Genomic DNA, 19,285 nt, shown 5'->3' on the forward strand with positions numbered 1-19,285 from the left:
GATTACATTGCAATTACTATATAACCCTTGAACTTAATTTAGAAAAGTAGTGCAATACTATTCATTCTAAATAAAATAGGTCTTTGGCATATAAGAGGTTTTCTAATATATTTCTCCAAATATTTATTGAGCCCCTGTACAAAATAGAAATGTCTTCTCATCCCATCACCACGTACACACCCAGCACTGCTTCTCCTCAGCGTTCTGCATTCCACAGCTTATCACTTTTCATAACGAGTATCTACATTTTGCACATGGGTCCCAGAGAGTTCAAATAACTTGTTCCACATCACGAAGGTACTAAGGACAGACTGGAGTTTGGAAGCCAGGCAGTTTGGCTGCAGAACTGTGCCTCTTACCCCACACTTGGGTTATTATGTTTCAGGCACCTAGCACAGGGCCTGAAGTATAGCAGACTCCTAAGAATCATAACTATTATTGATAGTTTTTTGATATTCGAACCCTTATGATTATGCAATTTAGGCTCCCTAGTGTGACTTCCAGGCCATCTGGTTTGCTTACATTGATTCTTCCCCTAGCTAGAGGGAAAGAGCCATTCTGATGAAGATTTTTACCAGTTAGATACTTAGTTATTGGTTTTTCCAAAAGGAATCCAGTTTACTTTGGCTGTGAGCTATTTTGACAAACTACAGTGAGAACTCTGAAAGTTAATAGTTTGTATCTTCTTTAGGGGTGTCACTGGAGAATTTCCCCCTCTGTAAAGAATTGCTCATTCCACCTGGAACCCAAAACTATATGGTGAGAATGCGACTCTATGACATCAACCGTCGGCAGCTGAACCTCACCATCCGGATTGTGTGTCGAGCAGAAGGATCCTTAAAGATCTTCATTTCTGCTCCATATTGGCTGATTAACAAAACAGGTACATACAGGGGCTGCTCGAGTAGGTCTTTGGCGTTAGTCATGGGAATTCAGATTTATTTGCTTAGCTAACTAAATGGAGCCAATGCAAATAGATTACTTCAACAGTCTGAGCTGCTGAAACATTCCTGCTTCCATCATAAATGCTTAATCATGCTCAAAACTGTCCTTTTAGGCAAGGAACTGAGCCCACTAAATCGATTCAGTTTTCACTCTTTTCCCCCTTGATGATTTTGTTGGTTCACCATTTGCATCTCTTTCAGATAGACTGGGTGGTATTGCTGTAAACTTTTCTCTCCTTCCTAAAGGGTTGCCACTGATCTTCAGACAGGACAATGCCAAGACAGATGCTGCAGGCCAGTTTGAGGAGCATGAGCTGGCCCGGAGCCTGAGTCCTCTCTTATTCTGCTATGCTGACAAAGAGCAGCCAAACCTGTGAGTACAGTTATTTATGGGAAGGGGAAATAAGCTCCTAGGGAAGGGAAGAAATTAGTAAAGGCTATAATATATCCGTGTAAGTAGAAATATACTGTAGATAACAATCCTGACTTGGCAGGGGAATAGAACCATGACCTAATGGGATTTTTGGGGATCTAATTTCTATGTTATTTGATACGGAAAATAAACCATTTGGTTGGTTTATAATGAAAGCTAGTTTTATTTTACATGCATTGAAGTAGTTTTCCTATTCATAACTCTGCCAACGAAGAGAAAGCCACGTGTTCTTCTCTTCTCTGCAGTTTTTCTTCCCCTGTAAACTTTAGCACAGGCACAGGAGCTGGCATCAGAATAGACATAGACTGGTTGTTTGGTAAAGCCATCAGCCTCATTAATCCAATCCAGGATTTGTATCACATTTGGAAATTCATCCCTTTTACCCTTGAAGTAAAACGTGCCATTTTATGGTCTCAAAGCACTCATTGCATGTTTAAAAGCAGGGACAAAAACAACTGTGAAGATTAAATGACATGTGCTTTTAATGTATGGTAGGAGCATTAATTCACTTTTGTTCTTGGTTTTGACATTTTGCTTTTTACAAGAGTCTTTTAATAGAGCTCTAATCAAAGATAAATGGGTGTATCCAATAGTGCTAAAATGCCATACCGTGTTATCGGTAGAATTATGCTGACAGCTTAACAGAAAGTCTTCTGGAGTACCACACTTCAGTGAGTACTGATGTGTTTACAAGGGAAGGTTGGAGTGTAGATTAGTGTTTGAGGCAAGGAAAGAGGATTGATGAGAGTTCTGGATATTGTAGGGGATGCAGCTAGCCTCTTGGCATGTGCGGCAAGCCCAGTCTCATTCTTTTCTTGAAATGATTTGGACAGTTTTAGATTTAGGACTTGACATGTGTCACACAGTGTGTTTTATCTATGAATTCCACAGCTCCCAAAGCCATTTTCACATAGACCATCTCATTGGATTCTTTCCACCATCGCAAGGGTGTAGGCAGGGCAGGAAATATTGTTATATTTTAAGATGAGGAAACAGGCTCAGAGAGAGTGCTACCTGCCCAAGTTTACATCCTTGTTAGTGGTAGAGCGGGAACACACATTCAGGAATTGTGTTGCCAAAATCTGTGACAGGACACTGACCAACTAAACAATGTTTTGCTATTCTAATAGTATCAGTCTGGCTGGGTGCGGCGGCTCATGCCTGTAATCCCGGCACTTTGGGAGACCGAGTTGGGCACATCCCGAGGTCAGGGGTTTGAGACCAGCTTGGCCAACAGGGTGAAACCCCGTCTCTACTAAAAATACAAAAATTAGCCGGGTGTGGTGGCACACGCCTGTAGTCCCAGCTACTCGGGAGGCTGAGGCAGGAGAATCACCTGAACCTGGGAGGCAGAGGTTGCAGTGAGCCTAGACTGTGCCATTGCACTCTAGCCTGGGCGACAGAGCAAGATTCCATCTCAAAAAAAAAAAAAAAAGTATTAGCCTTTATAAGTAATGCATCATACCTGCGTCTTCTGTACATATGCTTCTTGTGCTTTTTAAAATGGACCCTTGAAACAGCAGAGTCAGGAAAGGATTAGTTTGACTTGAATACTTGATTTTTAGGGTAATATTAGAAATTGTACCCTTTTCCTCATGTGTTATACTCATAGAATCCTAATGTTTTCTCCTAGAGCACTTAGTTGTAGATGTCAGTAAGTTTCACACACTGTTCCGCTGTGGCTGCCTCTAAGATCCAGCCTTAACCACTGATGAATTTTCTCACTGTGCTGGGGAATCACATGAGAGTGAGGAAGAGAGTCAATAGGAGAGATGGAATTTGGGTGATAACTATATTAATGTTTCCCAGTTAGAACAGCCAGATAAGACTTTCTCGTGGATGAATATCTACATCTTTGCTTTTCTGCCCCACAGCTGCACGATGAGAATCGGAAGGGGGATTCATCCAGAAGGCATGCCGGGCTGGTGTCAGGGCTTCTCCCTGGATGGTGGTAGTGGTGTCCGAGCTTTGAAAGTCATCCAGCAAGGAAACCGCCCAGGGCTGATCTATAACATTGGTGGGTTACATTTGGGGCAGTGGGAGAATCAGAACTGTTGGCTGATGACCTCAGGCCTGGAGGAATGAGCTGGCCATGCATTTTGGCCTGATTACAAGTGCTGATTTTCTCATTTGGCATTGGGTCAGGTATCTGTTCTCTGAATGCTACACTGATATCAACACAGATCTGTTCTCCTAGGGATCTGAGGAGCCACCTAAACACTGCCCTTTTGAGGTCTGTAGCTCTGTTTAATTTCAGACTCACCTGTGTCAGGAAAGTATCAGTTTGGCTTGAATCCTTGTTTTTCAGGGGAATAATAGGAACACTTAGCATGCCTTTCATCCTCCAAGTATTCCCACGCATTCATTAAAATTTGCAAGCCCTAAGAGGGTAGGAAGCATTGTTCTCCTTGAAACTGAAGGAGAGAGGTTAAGTGACCTGCCTAGATGCAAAGGGGAAGTCTGGGTCAAAAGTAGAATTAGGATTGGGGCGTACAAATTAAATGCACTTAGTGGTTGTAGTAATTACAGCAATCTCCCGACTAACTTTGCTTATGGAGATGGGAAGGGTGGAAAGGGGAGGAGAGGATACCGTACCCATATGCCTCAGAGCCACTTGAGAACACTCAAAAGATTCTCTAAAGAGTTAAGATAATTTGATTGAAATATGAATCAGGGTGAAAATTGTAGCAATGTATCCTTTCAGTATATAATTTCCCAACATCTCAGAGCAATGTTTAGTTTTGAACATTGCAACACCATCTACGACTGCATGGTCCTGTAGAACTTCCGGTGATGATGGCAATGTTCTATTTTGCACTACCTAGTAGTAGCCACTAGCCACATGCGGCTGCTGAGCACTGGAGAGAAATAAGGCAAGTATGGCTGAGGAATTGAATTTTTCTTTTTATTTAATTTTAATGAATTTAGGTTTAAATAGTCACATATGGCTACTGGCACCATATTGGACAGTATGCACATAGTCAGAGTTCCTTCCAAGAGCAAGGAAAAACTGATGTGATATCATTTACATATTTATCCTGAGTCCCATGGAGAGTCAAGGATATGTTTAGATGTCTAAGGATTTATTAATAAAATAATCTTCCAAGTATAGTTTCCTTTTTGGGTTTTTAATCATAGGTTTATATTCATTCTTCCTTGACACGTGAGCTGTCTTCTTAAAGTTGACGTTAAGATTTTTAAAAGAAATAAACTTTATTTTATCTTGCAGCACAAGATAGTTATCTTAACTTTTTCTCACTTTTGTTTGCTCCACCCTTTGAATAGGCAAAGGCTGCTTCATGCTGAGTTTGGCTTTCTGCTGGGGTATTTTGCCCTTGATGTATTTTGCAAAGCAAGCTACCACAGGTTGGCTGGAAGCTGTAGTTGGGACAAATTGGGGTGGGAGGAGCTTGTTCCTTTTAAAGCAGCTGGCACTGAGAACCACAGAATTCTTGCAGAGGCCAGTTGAGCAGACTGATCAGACATAGGCAGTGATTGCCCATATAAGTTGTTTTGCTAGGAGCATTCACTAAGGCTCATGGCATATGTTTTGAGGGCTAAGACTGTGGTTTAAGTTTTGTTGATCCACCTAGGGAAGAGATAGAAGGAGTGGCCTAAGATAGGACTTTATAATTCTTGAGGGTCATGAACTTTTGCCATGTCTTCCCACTAGGGAATTTGTGGAATCTCCTGCTTGAATATTTTGAAGAATAGGATAGATAACTAGCTCCCTATCAGGAAAGTGTAAAGCGTAGTCCAAACTGAAAAACCAGGGACAGCCTTGCCAGGTAGCCTCACATGGATCTCCAAAAAGAACAATTTTGTGCCTGTTGATCTTATCAGCTTATTGATTTATCAGGGGTTTCCCAGGGCAATATAAGATATGAAGGGGGTGAGCTGAGATCCGGCCACTGCACTCCAGCCTAGGCGACAGAGCGAGACTCCGTCTCAAAAAAAAAAAAAAAAAAAGATGTGAAGGGGGAAAGAAGCCCACCTGTTTCCAAAAATTGAGTGTCTGTTTTCTTCCAGAGTACCCTAGACTCTTTTTGTAATATTAAGTTAGACACATCTTTTGTAGTTAGGCTTTCTATTAGATGTCACCTGACTATGATACTGTTGATTTCTGACAATGAAAGCTTCTCTGTATGTCACAGAAAGAAGTGATAGGGTATAGCGCCATATGCCAGTATTACATAGCGTTTCTTAGATACAGAGTTTTAGAGAGATTTTTGTGTGTGACTTTTCTTAGTCTTTCAGGTATTTTCAAGGCTTATGTTAAAGGAACATCAGAATTTTCAAGCCAGTTTAAGTGAATTACAGCACTAACAGATTGGAATATTTATAATTGGGATTATGTTGAGAAATCTGTGGCACCTGGTTGTCAAATCCTAAGGTGGGGTTTTCTGTTTTAATGGTTCTCTTGATTCTTGATGACTGCTGAGTGGAGTGGACTCCTTGTACATGTCCCATCACAATACAAGCAAACCTGATGAGGGTGCTGCTCCGGAGGCTGACCGCCTGGACTTGAATCCCAGCTATGGCACATACTAGCTGTGTGACATCGAGTCAGTTACTTAGCTTTCCATGCCTTTGTTTCCTCATCTGTAAAATGGAAATAATTAAAATATCTAACTTAGAAGGTTGTTATGAGGATTCAATATAAAGCCTTTGGTAGAGGGCCTAGCAAGTATGAAGAGGTCAGTAATTATTATTATTGTTGTTATTTTTATTTCTATGATAAATATTTTTATCAATGGGTGACCAGAGCTCAGCCCAGTACCTTGAATGTCATTGCTATATTTATTGTCTGAATGAGTGAGTGAATAATTCATCCCACTGAATTTTTTATTTTTAAAAAGTGTCATCAGAGTTGTTAAGATAGTTCAGTGCTTTTCTTTATTTGGAACCGGCCGTCTTGAGATTTCCTTTGGACTGTTTTCTTATTTTTTCCTGGTACATAGTAGGCGCTGAAAACAGTTATTTTATAAATGAATAAATTCTTTTATTTATTTATTTTTTTGAGACAGAGTCTCACACTGTCACCCAGACTAGAGTGTAATGGTGCGATCTTGGCTCATTGCAACCTTTGCCTCCTGAGTCCAAGCAATTCTCTTGCCTCAGCCTCCCAAGTAGCTGAGATTACAGGCGCCCGCCACCACGCCCGGCTAATTTTTGTATTTTTAGTAGAGACGGGGTTTCACCATGTCGGTCAGGCTGGTCTCTAACTCCTAACCTCAAATGATCCACCCGTCTCGGCCTCCCACAGTGCTGGGATTACAGGCGTGAGCCACCACGCCTGGCCATGAATAAGTTCTCTAATACTTAGCATTATGTTTGAGCTGGATTCTTTGGCAATGGGCTAAAATAAAATACTAGACAAGAGTCAGTGGAGTTTAGAACATTACAGAATCCGACTAAGTAATCTGAAATTTCTACTATATCCTGTAAAAGTGGTAGGTTCTCTAGAAGGAAATTTTGTATCCTAGGTGTAAGCAAAAAAGTATCATGTGAAACTGTTGTAAGTATTCAGCTTCATAAATGGAAACCTAAGGTATGTGTGACTAGACACACTGTGAAATGGTACACATCGTGTGAAGAAACTAGGAATTAAGGGGGTATTGATATTGCCTCTGAACCTTTTTAAGGCCTAAATGGGAATAAGGAGTAATAATACTTTGAGTACAATTGCTATTTTCATTACATTCCTAGAAGGTTCAATATCCTGTCTGGGTGAGAGAGTTATTTTCTCAGAGAAACTAAGTAACTGTGAAGGTTATTTATTTTTGTTAGACCAAGAGTTTTCTCTCTTCATAGTTAATTTATAAAAGTGGTTCTTGTTATTTGTAGGTATTGATGTCAAGAAAGGCCGAGGTCGATATATTGACACCTGCATGGTCATCTTTGCCCCCCGTTACCTGTTAGATAATAAATCATCTCACAAGCTTGCATTTGCACAGAGGGAATTTGCCAGGGGACAGGTGAGCAGTTTGGTTTTGAAGGATGAGAGTGCCTATGTAATAGCACGAATTTTAATGTTGTCTTCCATGAAGACTGTGCGTTCTGTTGTGCGAGTAACTGCTCTGTAACTTTGGTACCCAGAGAGCTCCTGTTAGAGGGTAAGGCTCAGAGTAGGTACTCAGTAACACTTAATGTCATGAATCGACTTGACTAAAGCCCGTGATCCTGTGTGTTCTAGGGAACAGCCAATCCTGAAGGTTACATCTCCACCCTTCCTGGTTCCAGTGTGGTGTTCCACTGGCCCCGCAATGACTATGATCAGCTCTTGTGTGTCAGACTGATGGATGTTCCCAATTGTATTTGGTCTGGAGGCTTTGAAGTCAACAAGAATAATTCCTTCCATATCAACATGAGGTCAGTTTGAGACTCTACATAGAGACAAAAAAGTAGCCCCTGTTTGAGATGCAGTACTGTAGTAACAAGCCGGTATTGCCTTTTGTAAAATGGGCACAAATATTTCTGGCTCAGACAGAGGTCTTAGAACTTGCAAAGTCCGGGGAAGTGTGAGCGGATAATTTGATGGAATAAACTAAAGGAGGTGTTGCCAGTTTTGACCATGGTGTAATTGCTGTTGTCTAATCCAAAGAGTAACACTGAGCTCATATTTTGATTACCTGCAACTTTGAAAGATCTGTCTGCATGTAGATGGTAACGCTCATTACAAATATTTTTGTATTTTCTGACATATTTATATAAACCCTTCTTTCATTCGATGCTGTTCTACTAAATCATCTGGCTTTCTACACCTAATGTGGTAACACTCAGTTCTTGTTAAGAAAAATTAACCAGGCCGGGCACAATGGCTTATGCCTGTAATCCCAGCACTTTGGGAGGCTGAGGCGGGTGGATCATGAGGTCAAGAGATCAAGACCATCCTGGCCAACATGGTGAAACCCCGTCTCTACTAAAAATCCGAAAATTAGCTGGGCATGGTGGTGTGGTGTGGCTGTAGTCTCAGCTACTCAGGAGGTTGAGGCAGGGGAATCACCTGAATCTGGGAGGTGGAGGTTGCGGTGAGCTGAGATCACACCCCTGTACTCCAGGCTGGCGACAGAGCAAGACTCCATCTCAAAAAAAAAAAAAAAAAAAAAAAATCAGCCTTAACTAGCCCAGGATAAGCTCAACTTTCTTCTTGCTTTCATCATATACTTTAAAAAAAGTATTTAAAAATATTTTAAATTGTAGTAAAACAGACATGACATAAAATTTACTATTTTAACCATTTTTAAGTATTCAGTTAACTGGTGTAAGTACATTTACATTATTATGGAAACAATCCCCCAAACTTTTTTCATCTTGTGAAACTGAAACTCTATACCCATTAAACAGCTCCTCATTCCCATGCCCCTCAGCCCCTGACCACCATGTTCTACTTTGTGTAAATTTGACTGCTCTAGGTACCTCATGTAAGTTTAATCATACGGTATTTGTCTTTTTGTGACTGGCTTATTTCACTTAGCATAATGTTGTCAGTGTTCATATTTTTATTTATTCGCCTATTAATGCACACTTGGGTTGCTTCCGCCTTTTGGCTATCATGAACTGCTACGAGCATAGGTGTATCAGTATCAGTTCCAGACCCTGCTTTCAGTTATTTTGGATATAGATGCAGATGTGGAATTGTTGGATCACATAATCATTCTGGTTTTAATTTGTTGAGGCACCACCATGGTTTTCTGGAGTCGTTGCACCATTTTACTTTCCTGCCACCAGTGCACAGGGTTCCACTTTCTCCACAGCCTCACCAACACTTGTTTTCTTTGGTTTTTGACACAAGCCTTAAGTGATAGTCGCGCTTCTGTATAATGGGTGTGAGTTTAAATTCGTATTTCCTTAATGATTAGTGATATTGAGCATCTTTTCATGTGCTTTTTGGCCATTTGTATGTCTTCATTGGAAAAAAAATATCTATTCAATTCCTTTGCCAATTTTTGAGTTAGGTTGTTTTCGAATTGTAGGAATTCCTGTTCTAAGCGTTTTATAGTTTTAGCTCTTACTTCTAGGTCTTTGATTAATTTGGGGTTAATGTTTGTGTATGGCGTAAGGTGAGGGTCCAGCTTCATTTTTTTGGTATGTGGATATTTGGTTTTCTCAGCACCATTAATTGAAGAGACTCTCCTTTCCCATTAAATGATCTTGGTACTGTTGCTGAAAATCATTTGACCCTACATGTGGAAGTTTATTTCTGGGTTCTCTATTCTATTGGTCTGTATTTCTTTATGCCATTACCACCCTGTTTTGATTATAGTTGCTTTGTATTAAATTTTGGAATAAGGAAATGTGAGACCTCCAACTTTGTTGTTCTTTTTCAAGGTTGTTTTCTCTATTCAGAGTTGCTTAGATCCATATGAATTTCAAGGTGGATTTTTCTGTTTCTGCAAAAAATGCTATTGGGATGTTGATAGGGATTGCATGAAGTCCATAGGGTTTTGTAGTATTGACATCTTAAAAATTATGTTTTTCAGTCCCTGAACATGGGAAGTCTTTTCAATTGTGTCTTTAATTTCTTTCATCGGGCCGGGCACAGTGGCTCACGCCTGTAATCCCAGCACTTTGGGTGGGCGGATCGCAAGGTCAGGAGTTCCAGACTAGCCTGACCAACATGGTGAAACCCCATCTCTACTGAAAATACAAAAATTAGCCGGGTGTGGTGGCGTGCACATGTAATCCCGGCTACTCAGGAGGCTGAGGCAGGAGAATCACTTGAACCCAGGAGGCGGAGGTTGCAGTGATCTGAGATTGTGCCGTTGCACTCCAGCCTGGATGACAGAGTGAGACTCCTTCTCAAAAAAAAAAAATTCTTTCATCAAATGCTTTTGAAGTTAAAGAATCTGAAATCAGTGCTATTTGAACATGTTTAGAGGCAAAATTTAATCTTTTATACTTTATGGTCGGCTCTTTATTGAGAACACTTACTACAAAGGAACAGAAATACGGTAATTTAACAATAGATGTTCCAAAATAGTTCTTCAAAATAGTGGTTTTGTTTTTGTTTTTGTTTTTGTTGGAAATAGAGTCTTGTTCTATTGCCCAGGCTTGAGTGCAGTGGTGCAATCATAGTTCACTGTGACGTTGAACATCTGGGCTCCAGTGACCCTCCTGCCTCCAGAGTAGCTGGGACTACAGGCGTATACCACCATGTCTGGCTAATTAAAAAAAAAAAAAAGAAAAAAAGAAAAAAATGTAGAGACTCACTATGTTTCCCAGGCTGGTCTAGAACTTCTGGTCTCAAGTGATCCTCCTGCTCTGGCCTCCCAAAGTGCTGGGATTACAAGTGTGAGCCACCGTACCTGGCCCCCAAATAGGACTTATATTTGACTTTTAAATGTATTATCTGATTCCGTAGTGAGCCCTTCTTCATTATACTTTGCCCCGGCCTTTTTTAGTGTAAATTGGATCTGGATATAGTGGTTTTTAGGCTATGTTTTTAGGAGCTGTTGGGTTTTAAGGAGGTGACTCTAGTGCCCAAGGGGTCTACTGGGTAGGGCTCTTCACTCTCATCCCTACCTCAACCAGCACTTTTGTCTGTTAGCATAATGCGCTCCCTGTAAGATTTTATTTGGGTGAAGGAGTGGGGAGGGAAAAGGGATTCTATAGCTAAAACCACCATTGTTTTTTATATTCCCTGGGTAGAGATAGGGAACATCTGTTGTGTGAGAATTAGAAGCCAGTTTGGAGGAGGAGGGTGATTTGTGTAATTTTTGTTAATCCTTTTAAAATGGTTTTAACGTGCAGTCCTAAGAGCAGTCCTAAACTACTGCGAACAGACCTATGCCATCTATTTAATTTACTTTCTTCACCTTTTCATTTGGAAACAATTTAAACTATAGGAAAGTTACAAGAGTAGTAAATGAATATCCCTATATATTTTACCTAGATTTACCAATTTTCAGCATATTGCTACCTGTTACTTCTCTCTTCACATACATGAACACAGATTTTCCTTTCTGAACTATTAGAAAGTAAATTAAAGTCATCATGATACTTAAGCCATAAAAACTTCACTCATCACCTAAAAATAGGGACATTTTTCTAATTAAATATAATACTGTTATCACATACTGATGAAATTTAACCTTGATATGTTTTCTAATAAATAGTTTTCATAGACTGAATGAATGACTGAAATGTCCTTCATAGCAACTCCCTTCCCATTGATCTAGGATCCAGTCAAGGATCATTTATTTTACTTGGCTCGTGTATTCTCTTGTCTCCTTTAATCTAGAGTAGTCTCGCTTTGCCCATTTTGTCTTTAGTGACATTGACATTTTTGAAGACTCCAAGCTAGTTTCTTGTGGAATGTCCTATTTTCTGCATTTGGGCAGTGATTTCCTGTCTGTAGATTTGGGTCAAGTATTTCTGATTACTACCTGTGTGATGCTGTGTGTTTTCCACTGTGTCACAGTAAGATGCCTGTGATGTCTGTTGGTCTCATTATTGGTGGTGGTATAAGTTGCTCATCACCTGGTTAAGGTGGTGTCCAGCAGGCCTCTTTTTTGTGAAGTTTCCTTTGTTCTTTGTAAATAAGAATAATCCCATTGAGGGAATAATTTAAGACTAAGTGAATATTCTGTTTCCCAAAAACGTTTCATTCAATGGTTTAATGGTTCTTGAATCACTTATTACATTGGTGGTTGCAATGTAGATTATTAAAAAACTAATTATTGCCTGTAATCCCAGCACTTTGGGAGGCCGAGGCGGGCAAATCACGAGGTTAGGAGATCGAGACCATCCTGGCTAACACGGTGAAACCCGGTCTCTATTAAAAATACAAAACAAAAAACAAAAAAAAACTAACTGGGCATGGTGACGGGGTGCCTGTAGTCCCAACTACTCCGGAGGCTGAGGCAGAGAATGGCAAGAGGCAGAGCTTGCGTTGAGCCGAGATCGCGCCACTGCACTCCAGCCTGGGCGACAGAGCGACACTCCGTCTCAAAAAAAAAAAAAAAAACCAAAAAACTAATTTTGTTTTTATTTTTAATTGAGGTGAGGTCTCACCATGTTGCCCAGGCTGGTCTCAAGCTCCTGGGCTAAAGTGATCCTCCCACCTTGGCCTCCCAAAGTGCTGGGATTACAGATGTGAGCCACCATGCCCAGCCAGAAATGCTGATTTTTAATTCTCTAATTTCCTCTGCATTTATTCACTGATAATTTTCTGTTAAGGTAAACTTTTCATTTCCTTTAGCGATTTATTTATGTATAAATGTATGTATATATACATATAGACACACATACATACACGTACATTATATCCATCCATCCATCCTCTTCTGTACAGCAGAATATCAGTGTATAAATGTTGAAGAAATGGGAGAATTAGAAAATCACCATTTTGTGATCATATTACCAATTTCTACTTTTTTCAGACGATGAAAGAACACACAGTGGGCTGTAAGTTCAGTGATACTGACTGAGGCCCAAACAGTGTTGTGATTGTCAGAAATATGAGAAGTAAGTGGATTGCATCTTGTCTCCTACATTTTATGTAGCCTCTCTTGTTTCCTTGTCCTGCAGGGATACCTTGGGAAAATGCTTCTTCCTACGAGTGGAAATTACTCTCCGAGGAGCTACATATAGGATCTCATTTAGTGACACAGATCAGTTACCTCCTCCTTTCCGAATTGACAACTTTTCTAAGGTATCAAGTGGAGTTGAGAGCCAGTTTGACTGTTTCATGTGTGGGAGGGTGGAATGTGTGCTGCCCTTCACACAATGGTACAATACCTTTTCAAGTTGGGTTTCAAAGAAGCTATGTGGATAGGTTCTTTATATCTGGACAATCCTAGAAATCCTTACCATTAAGAGGTGTTTTCTGCTGATTATTTTGATTGCTGGGCAGCCTTGTCCGGGCAGAAGTAATCTTTTAGCCCCCAGATTTATTTATTTTGACTAGAGTGGTTGGTTGATGCTATGTCCTCTGTAGACATCCCATTCAAACAGAGAAAGACATCGGCTTATCCGGTGACAATGGGAATGGGCAACTCTGCTGTTGGACTTAGTTACAGTGAGCGTTTTCCTAAATTTTTCAAGAAAGTCAATGTGGAAATCATTCGATTCTATTTTAATTATGCTTTTGAATAATAATAGGTCTTATATATGATGATCTGTAGCCAAATTCCAAAATTCTTATTTTTTTCTGTATTCAAAATGTATCGTGGGGGGTTTGGGCTAGAAAGATGCCATTGGAAGGATAGAATTGCTCCCCCTAGATATTTGACTTGGCAAAGCTTTTAAAGCCCTTCATTCCATAGGGGGTGTGTGTGTGTGTGTGTGTGTGTGTGTGTGTGTGTGTGTAGCACATGTCCTTTAATTGGTGAGTTTTTTGGAATGTGCGAGATGATTAGAAACATTTGAAAGGTGAGATGATGAATTTTACTGGGGCTTATTCCCTGTGTAAGATTCATTTAGGAAGGATTTGGAACTTAAACCTAGGAAGCACTGACTCACTTTTCAGTAACCACACTCTGAATGAAAGTCCTCTTTGTCCTCTCTGCCATCACTGTAGGTCCCGGTTGTCTTTACTCAGCATGGTGTAGCTGAACCCAGGCTCCGGACTGAAGTGAAGCCCATGACTTCATTGGATTATGCCTGGGACGAACCCACCCTGCCACCTTTTATCACTCTGACTGTTAAAGGGGCAGGGTCCTCCGAGATCAACTGCAACATGAATGATTTCCAGGATAATCGGCAGCTTTATTATGAAAATTTCATTTACATTGCTGCTACATATACCTTCTCTGGGTAATTCTTGATTAAATTACTGTTCTTATAAAGCAGAAGGTTCTAATTATTAACAGGTTTTAAATGTTAAGCAGTTTCTTAGGAGACCAAAGTGCAAAGGAAGATTATTTCATTCTTTACCAAATCCTAGGCTCAGTGTCTCTCTTAAGAGGTCATGTAATTTAAACTCTTGTCTTTTGGCTAGATTAAAATTTATCCAAAGAGTCAAGACCCTTCGTGTGTTAAAGATCTCTCCCAAGAACTCATTCTAGTATTTAAATTTTCTTTTTGCTATTTATTAGTCTGTTTTGCCTGTTTCCGCTTTTGAAACTGACTAACCTTCATCACAATTATTCAAGTTATCATTCTCACTCTCCTCCCCCACCCCATTGAGAATCCTGATTAAGCAGACACCTAAGGGTCTGTCTTAATATTCACCTAAAGCCAAATACAGTAGCTTAATTTCACAGCCATTCCATTGCCTTCACTGTTGTTTGACTAGTTGTATTTAGAAAAGTCAGGTGAAGAATATTGAGCTTATTTTAATTCTTCTGTTAGATTGCCATGCAGGGATTCAAAACACTGGGCTTTCAAAAGTAGTCATTCTACCAACACGTAAATATAGCCTGTTATTTCTGTGCTGAAATAACAGGGCCAATTTTAAAGTGCATCTGTGAAGAAATGGAAAATAGCTTAATCTTTAACATTACAAATATAAATCACCTGATGAATAGGGCGTTTAAAGTCACATTCCTTTCCAAAATGTTCAGAACATTTTTGCATATGAATAGGATTTTTATACATGCCTGGGGCCCAGAAAATAATCTCTGGGTTTTTGCATTATCTCTCTGATCTGCTTAGAGTCCAGATTTCGCTAGTAATAATTGAATTTGCAGAGAAGGACCATTCTTTCTTTGTCTGTTGACGTTCCCTTTGGTAATGATGGTGCTAGGATGTTTATCTTGTTGTAATTGAGTCAGTATGTTTGTTTGTTGTTAATTTGTTTTTAAAGATGATGACACTTAACAGTGGGACATGCTTAAGGTTTAATGCCTGAAAAACCGAATCTAAATCTGGTTGTTTGTTATGTTTTTCTCCTTATGTTCTGTAAATTCCAGTAGTTACTAAGCTCTTTAACTGAAGAATCCTAGTGGAGGATTATGGGCTTAATGGGTTGAACCGATATGGAACAGATAAAAAGAGAAGCTCCTGGAATCTTGGTGTGCAGAATCTAACAGCAGAATTAGAATAATCTTACTGTGCTAAGAGGTTGAGCCATCTTTTGGAGTATATTAGATACTAATTCTTTGCATTCTTGGAAGGAATAAATGATGAGGAAGAATATTTTTTTAATTTTGTTTTTGAGGTGAAACTCACATAACATAAAAGTAACTATTTTAAAGTGAACAGTTCCGTGGCATTTGGTACATTCATAATGTTGCGCCATCACCACCTCTACCTAGTTCAGAACATTTTTATCACCCCAAAAAGAACCCAAAATCTATTGAGCAGTCACTCCCCATTCCTCCCTGTCTCCAGCCTCAGGAAACCACCCATCTGCTTTCGGTGTCTGTGGGTTGACCTAATCTGGACATTCACAGAAATGGATTCATAGGAGGGACCTATTTTGTCTGGTTTCTTTCACTTAACATAATGTTTCTGAGGTTTATACACATTGTAGCATGTGGCAATGCTTCGTTCTTTTTTTTTTTTTGAGACTGAGTTTCACTCTTGTTGCCCAGGCTGGAGTGCAGTGGTGTGATCTCCACTTACTGTAACCTCCGCCTCCCGGGTTCAAGTGATTATCCTGCCTCAGCCTCCTGAGTAGCTGGGATTACAGGTGCGTGCCACCACATGCCTGGCTAATTTTGTGTATTTTTAGGAGAGGTGGAATTTCACCATGTTGGTCAGACTGGTCTCAAACACTTGATCTCGTGATGCACCCGCCTCGGCCTCCCAAAGTACTGGGATTACAGGCATGAGCCACCGCGCCCGGCCCGTTCTTTTTATGAAAAGTACTCAGTACTTTTTGTGGCTGAATACTATGCTATTTTATGTGTATACTACATTTTGTTTATCCAGTTATTCGTTGATGGACATTTGGTTGTTTCTGCATTTTGGCTATTGTAAACAGTGTTATTGTGAATATGCCGGTACATATATTTGTTTGAGTACTTGTTTTCAATTCTTTTGCTTTATACAGAAGAGTGGAATTGCTGGATTCTATTATAATTCTATGTTTAACTTTTTGAGGAACCGCCATACTGTTTTCCACAGTGGCTAAACCATTGTACATTCCTACTAACAATGTACAGAGGTTCCAGTTTCTCCACATCCTCACCAACATGTGTTGGTTTTTGTTTTTGTTTTTATTTTTATTTTTGTGACAAGGTCTCTGTCACCCAGGCTGGAGTGCAGTGGCACAGTCTTGGCCTGCTGCATCCTCGACGTCCTGGGATCAAACGGTCCTCCTGCTTCAGCCTGTCTCATAGCTGGGACTACAGGTATGCACCACCATGTCCAGCTAATTGAAAAAAAACATTTTTTTTTTGGTAGAGACAGGGCCTCACTATTTTGCCCAGGCTGGTCTCAAACTCCTGGGCACAAGCTATCCACCTGCCACAGCCTCCCAAAGTGCTAGGATTCCAGGTGTGAGTCACTGTGCCAGGCCTGGTTTTGTTTTGTTTTGTTTTGAATGATATCCATCCTACTGGGTTTGAAGTGGCATCTCATTGTGGCTTTTGATTTGCATCCTTAATAACTAATGATGTTATGTGTCTTTTCATGTGCTTATTAGTCATTTGTGTATATTCTTTGGAGAAAGTGTATTCAAATACTTTCCATATTTCAAATGGAATTAGAGTGACGCTAAAGAATTCTAAGCTTTATGGAATGTTCATACCTCTGCCTCCTGAGTAACTGGGAGTGTAGTGGTGCAGTTTCAGCTCATTGCAACCTCTGCCTCCCGGGTTCAAGCAATTCTTATAGCTCTGCCTCCTGAGTAACTGGGATTACAGGGGCCTGCCACCATGCTTGGCTAATTTTTGTATTTTTAATAGAGACAGGATTTTGCCATGTTGGTCAGGCTGGTCTCGAACTCCTGGCCTTGAGAGAGCCACCTGCCTTGGCCTCCCAAAGTGCTGAGATTATAGGCAGGAGCCACTGTGCCTGGCCGAAATTTTTGCCTTTTTATTGTTGAATTGTCAGTTCTTCACATCTATCAGTCTCTTATCAGATGTATGATTTGCAATTTTTTTCTCCCATTATTTTTGTGAGTTGTCTTTTTACTTTTAGATTGAAGTTTCTCATTTTGATCACATATAATTTATCTGCTTTGGGGGAAACAAAGATTACTTGTGCTTTTGGTGTCATGAAGACTAGTTTTTAATGCTGAATTCATTACCCTTTTTTTTTTTTTTTTTTTTTGCTAATAGGGGTTAATAGAAAGAGGAGAATAATCTAAATAAAATTTCCAAACATCCTTAAGTGTAGCCAGGCTGGAACATTCCATAAAGCTTAGGATTCTTTAGCGTCAGAGAAATGTAACACGATTGAATTGGAGGGAGTTGATTATGAATGTTTTGTTTTCTTTTCATCCTAAAGGGACCTCTGATTTCTTGCCAAGACTTGGTAATGCAATGATGCTGATCATCTGCCTGGCAGAATAAAGCTAATTTTTGGTCCCTTGAATTGTCTGGCTTGGCGTTTTTTTTGTTTGTTTGTTTGTTTGTTTGTTTTGGAGGCGGGGGTGTGTGGTTGGGGCAAAGTCTGATTCTGTCTCCCAGACTGGAGTGTAGTGGCGCAGTCTCAGCTCACTGCAACCTCTGCCTCCCGGGTTCAAGCAATTCTTATACCTCTGCCTCCTGAGTAACTGGGATTACAGGGGCCTGCCACCATGCCTGGCTAATTTTTGTATTTTTAATGGAGATGGTGATCTGTTTTGCCTGAGCTGGTACTCATCTTTTGCCATGTTGGTCAGGCTGGTCTTGAACTCCTGGCCTCAAGGAGATCCACCTGCCTTGGCCTCCCAAAGTGCTGGGATTACAGGCAGGAGCCACTGTGCCTGGCCGAATTTTTTGCCTTTTTTTTTTTTGGCCTCTAAAGATATATGGTTATACTTTTACATCTGAATTTTAAGTTACTAAAATTATTAAGAAAAGAAAATTGTCAGTGTGTCTTCTGAGAGATGAATCTTGGAACTGTGTAGGGAAAAAAAATGCAACCCTGATCTTTGTGTTCTTGTATCAGACTTTTTCTTCTATGCTTTAAAAAATTTTCTTCTTTAATAAAAGTTTTGGGCGTTTGCTTATTAATACTTGAATACATGTGTGAGTGTGTGTGTATATCTGTATCTATATTTATATGTTATATATATTTTTTAAATTCTAGCTTGCAGGAGGGAACAGGCAGGCCTGTGGCTTCCAACAAGGCAATTACCTGTGCAGAGCTCGTGTTGGATGTCTCACCCAAGACACAAAGAGTCATTTTAAAAAAGAAGGTAAGAGAGCTTACCATCCGAGTTTAGAATGCAAGGTTTTTAGCATTGGACAGGACTCAGGATCACCCAGTTCAGAGTCCTTATTTCATGATGAGGCCACAGGGACTTGTGTGGAACCCAGGCCTCTTGGCATTTCCAGGTCAGTGTTAGAGTGATGAGTACCAGCTCAGGAGTAAGATGACTTCTGGAGTGGAATGTGATCACCAGGTGTGATCAGCAGAATGTGAATAATAAATATATGTGGAATCACCAAGGGCTTGGCGACTGTTAAGCAGACAAGAACAAATTTCTAAAATTAAGTAGCAATAATTGTAACATTTTATGTAACATTTTATAACTTATAGAACATTTTCAGTTATTTCACTTGATGAGGATGACAGCTAGTAAATAGGAGAGTAGATAATAAAAGAGTTACGTTGACATTTAAAATTAGGTAAAAGTGTATGAATTGGCATTAAGAAATGGACCTCTCCTTTTCAGTTGGAAACCAAGTGTAGAAAGTTTGACATTTTAGGTTTTGGTTTGGTTTGTTTTTGTTTTTTTACTTTTTATTTGGAAACAATCTCAAATTTCCAGAAGATTGGCAGGGATTTTACCAAAGTGGGGCTGTGATGTTGATTTGTCCTCTTACTGGTGATTTTAACTTATTGCAATTGATGAAGAAGGTATGTG

The 19,285-nt window shown here is 40.0% G+C and overlaps 1 protein-coding gene across 2 annotated transcripts in view; it reads left to right on the plus strand.

Annotated features, from left to right (window-relative positions):
- The window catches only part of VPS13D (vacuolar protein sorting 13 homolog D), a 285,687-nt gene that overhangs the window by 130,576 nt on the left and 135,826 nt on the right, over nt 1–19,285 (plus strand). For both annotated transcript variants that reach the window (XM_025382385.1, XM_025382394.1), the window contains 8 exons: nt 692–883; nt 1,191–1,317; nt 3,252–3,394; nt 7,225–7,355; nt 7,574–7,749; nt 12,910–13,033; nt 13,901–14,136; nt 18,505–18,613. In XM_025382385.1, the coding sequence (XP_025238170.1) occupies nt 692–883; nt 1,191–1,317; nt 3,252–3,394; nt 7,225–7,355; nt 7,574–7,749; nt 12,910–13,033; nt 13,901–14,136; nt 18,505–18,613 (1,238 nt within the window). The remainder of the gene's footprint in view (nt 1–691; nt 884–1,190; nt 1,318–3,251; nt 3,395–7,224; nt 7,356–7,573; nt 7,750–12,909; nt 13,034–13,900; nt 14,137–18,504; nt 18,614–19,285) is intronic.

Source organism: Theropithecus gelada, chromosome 1 (assembly GCF_003255815.1).
Source record: "Theropithecus gelada isolate Dixy chromosome 1, Tgel_1.0, whole genome shotgun sequence".
Lineage (NCBI taxonomy): Eukaryota > Metazoa > Chordata > Mammalia > Primates > Cercopithecidae > Theropithecus > Theropithecus gelada.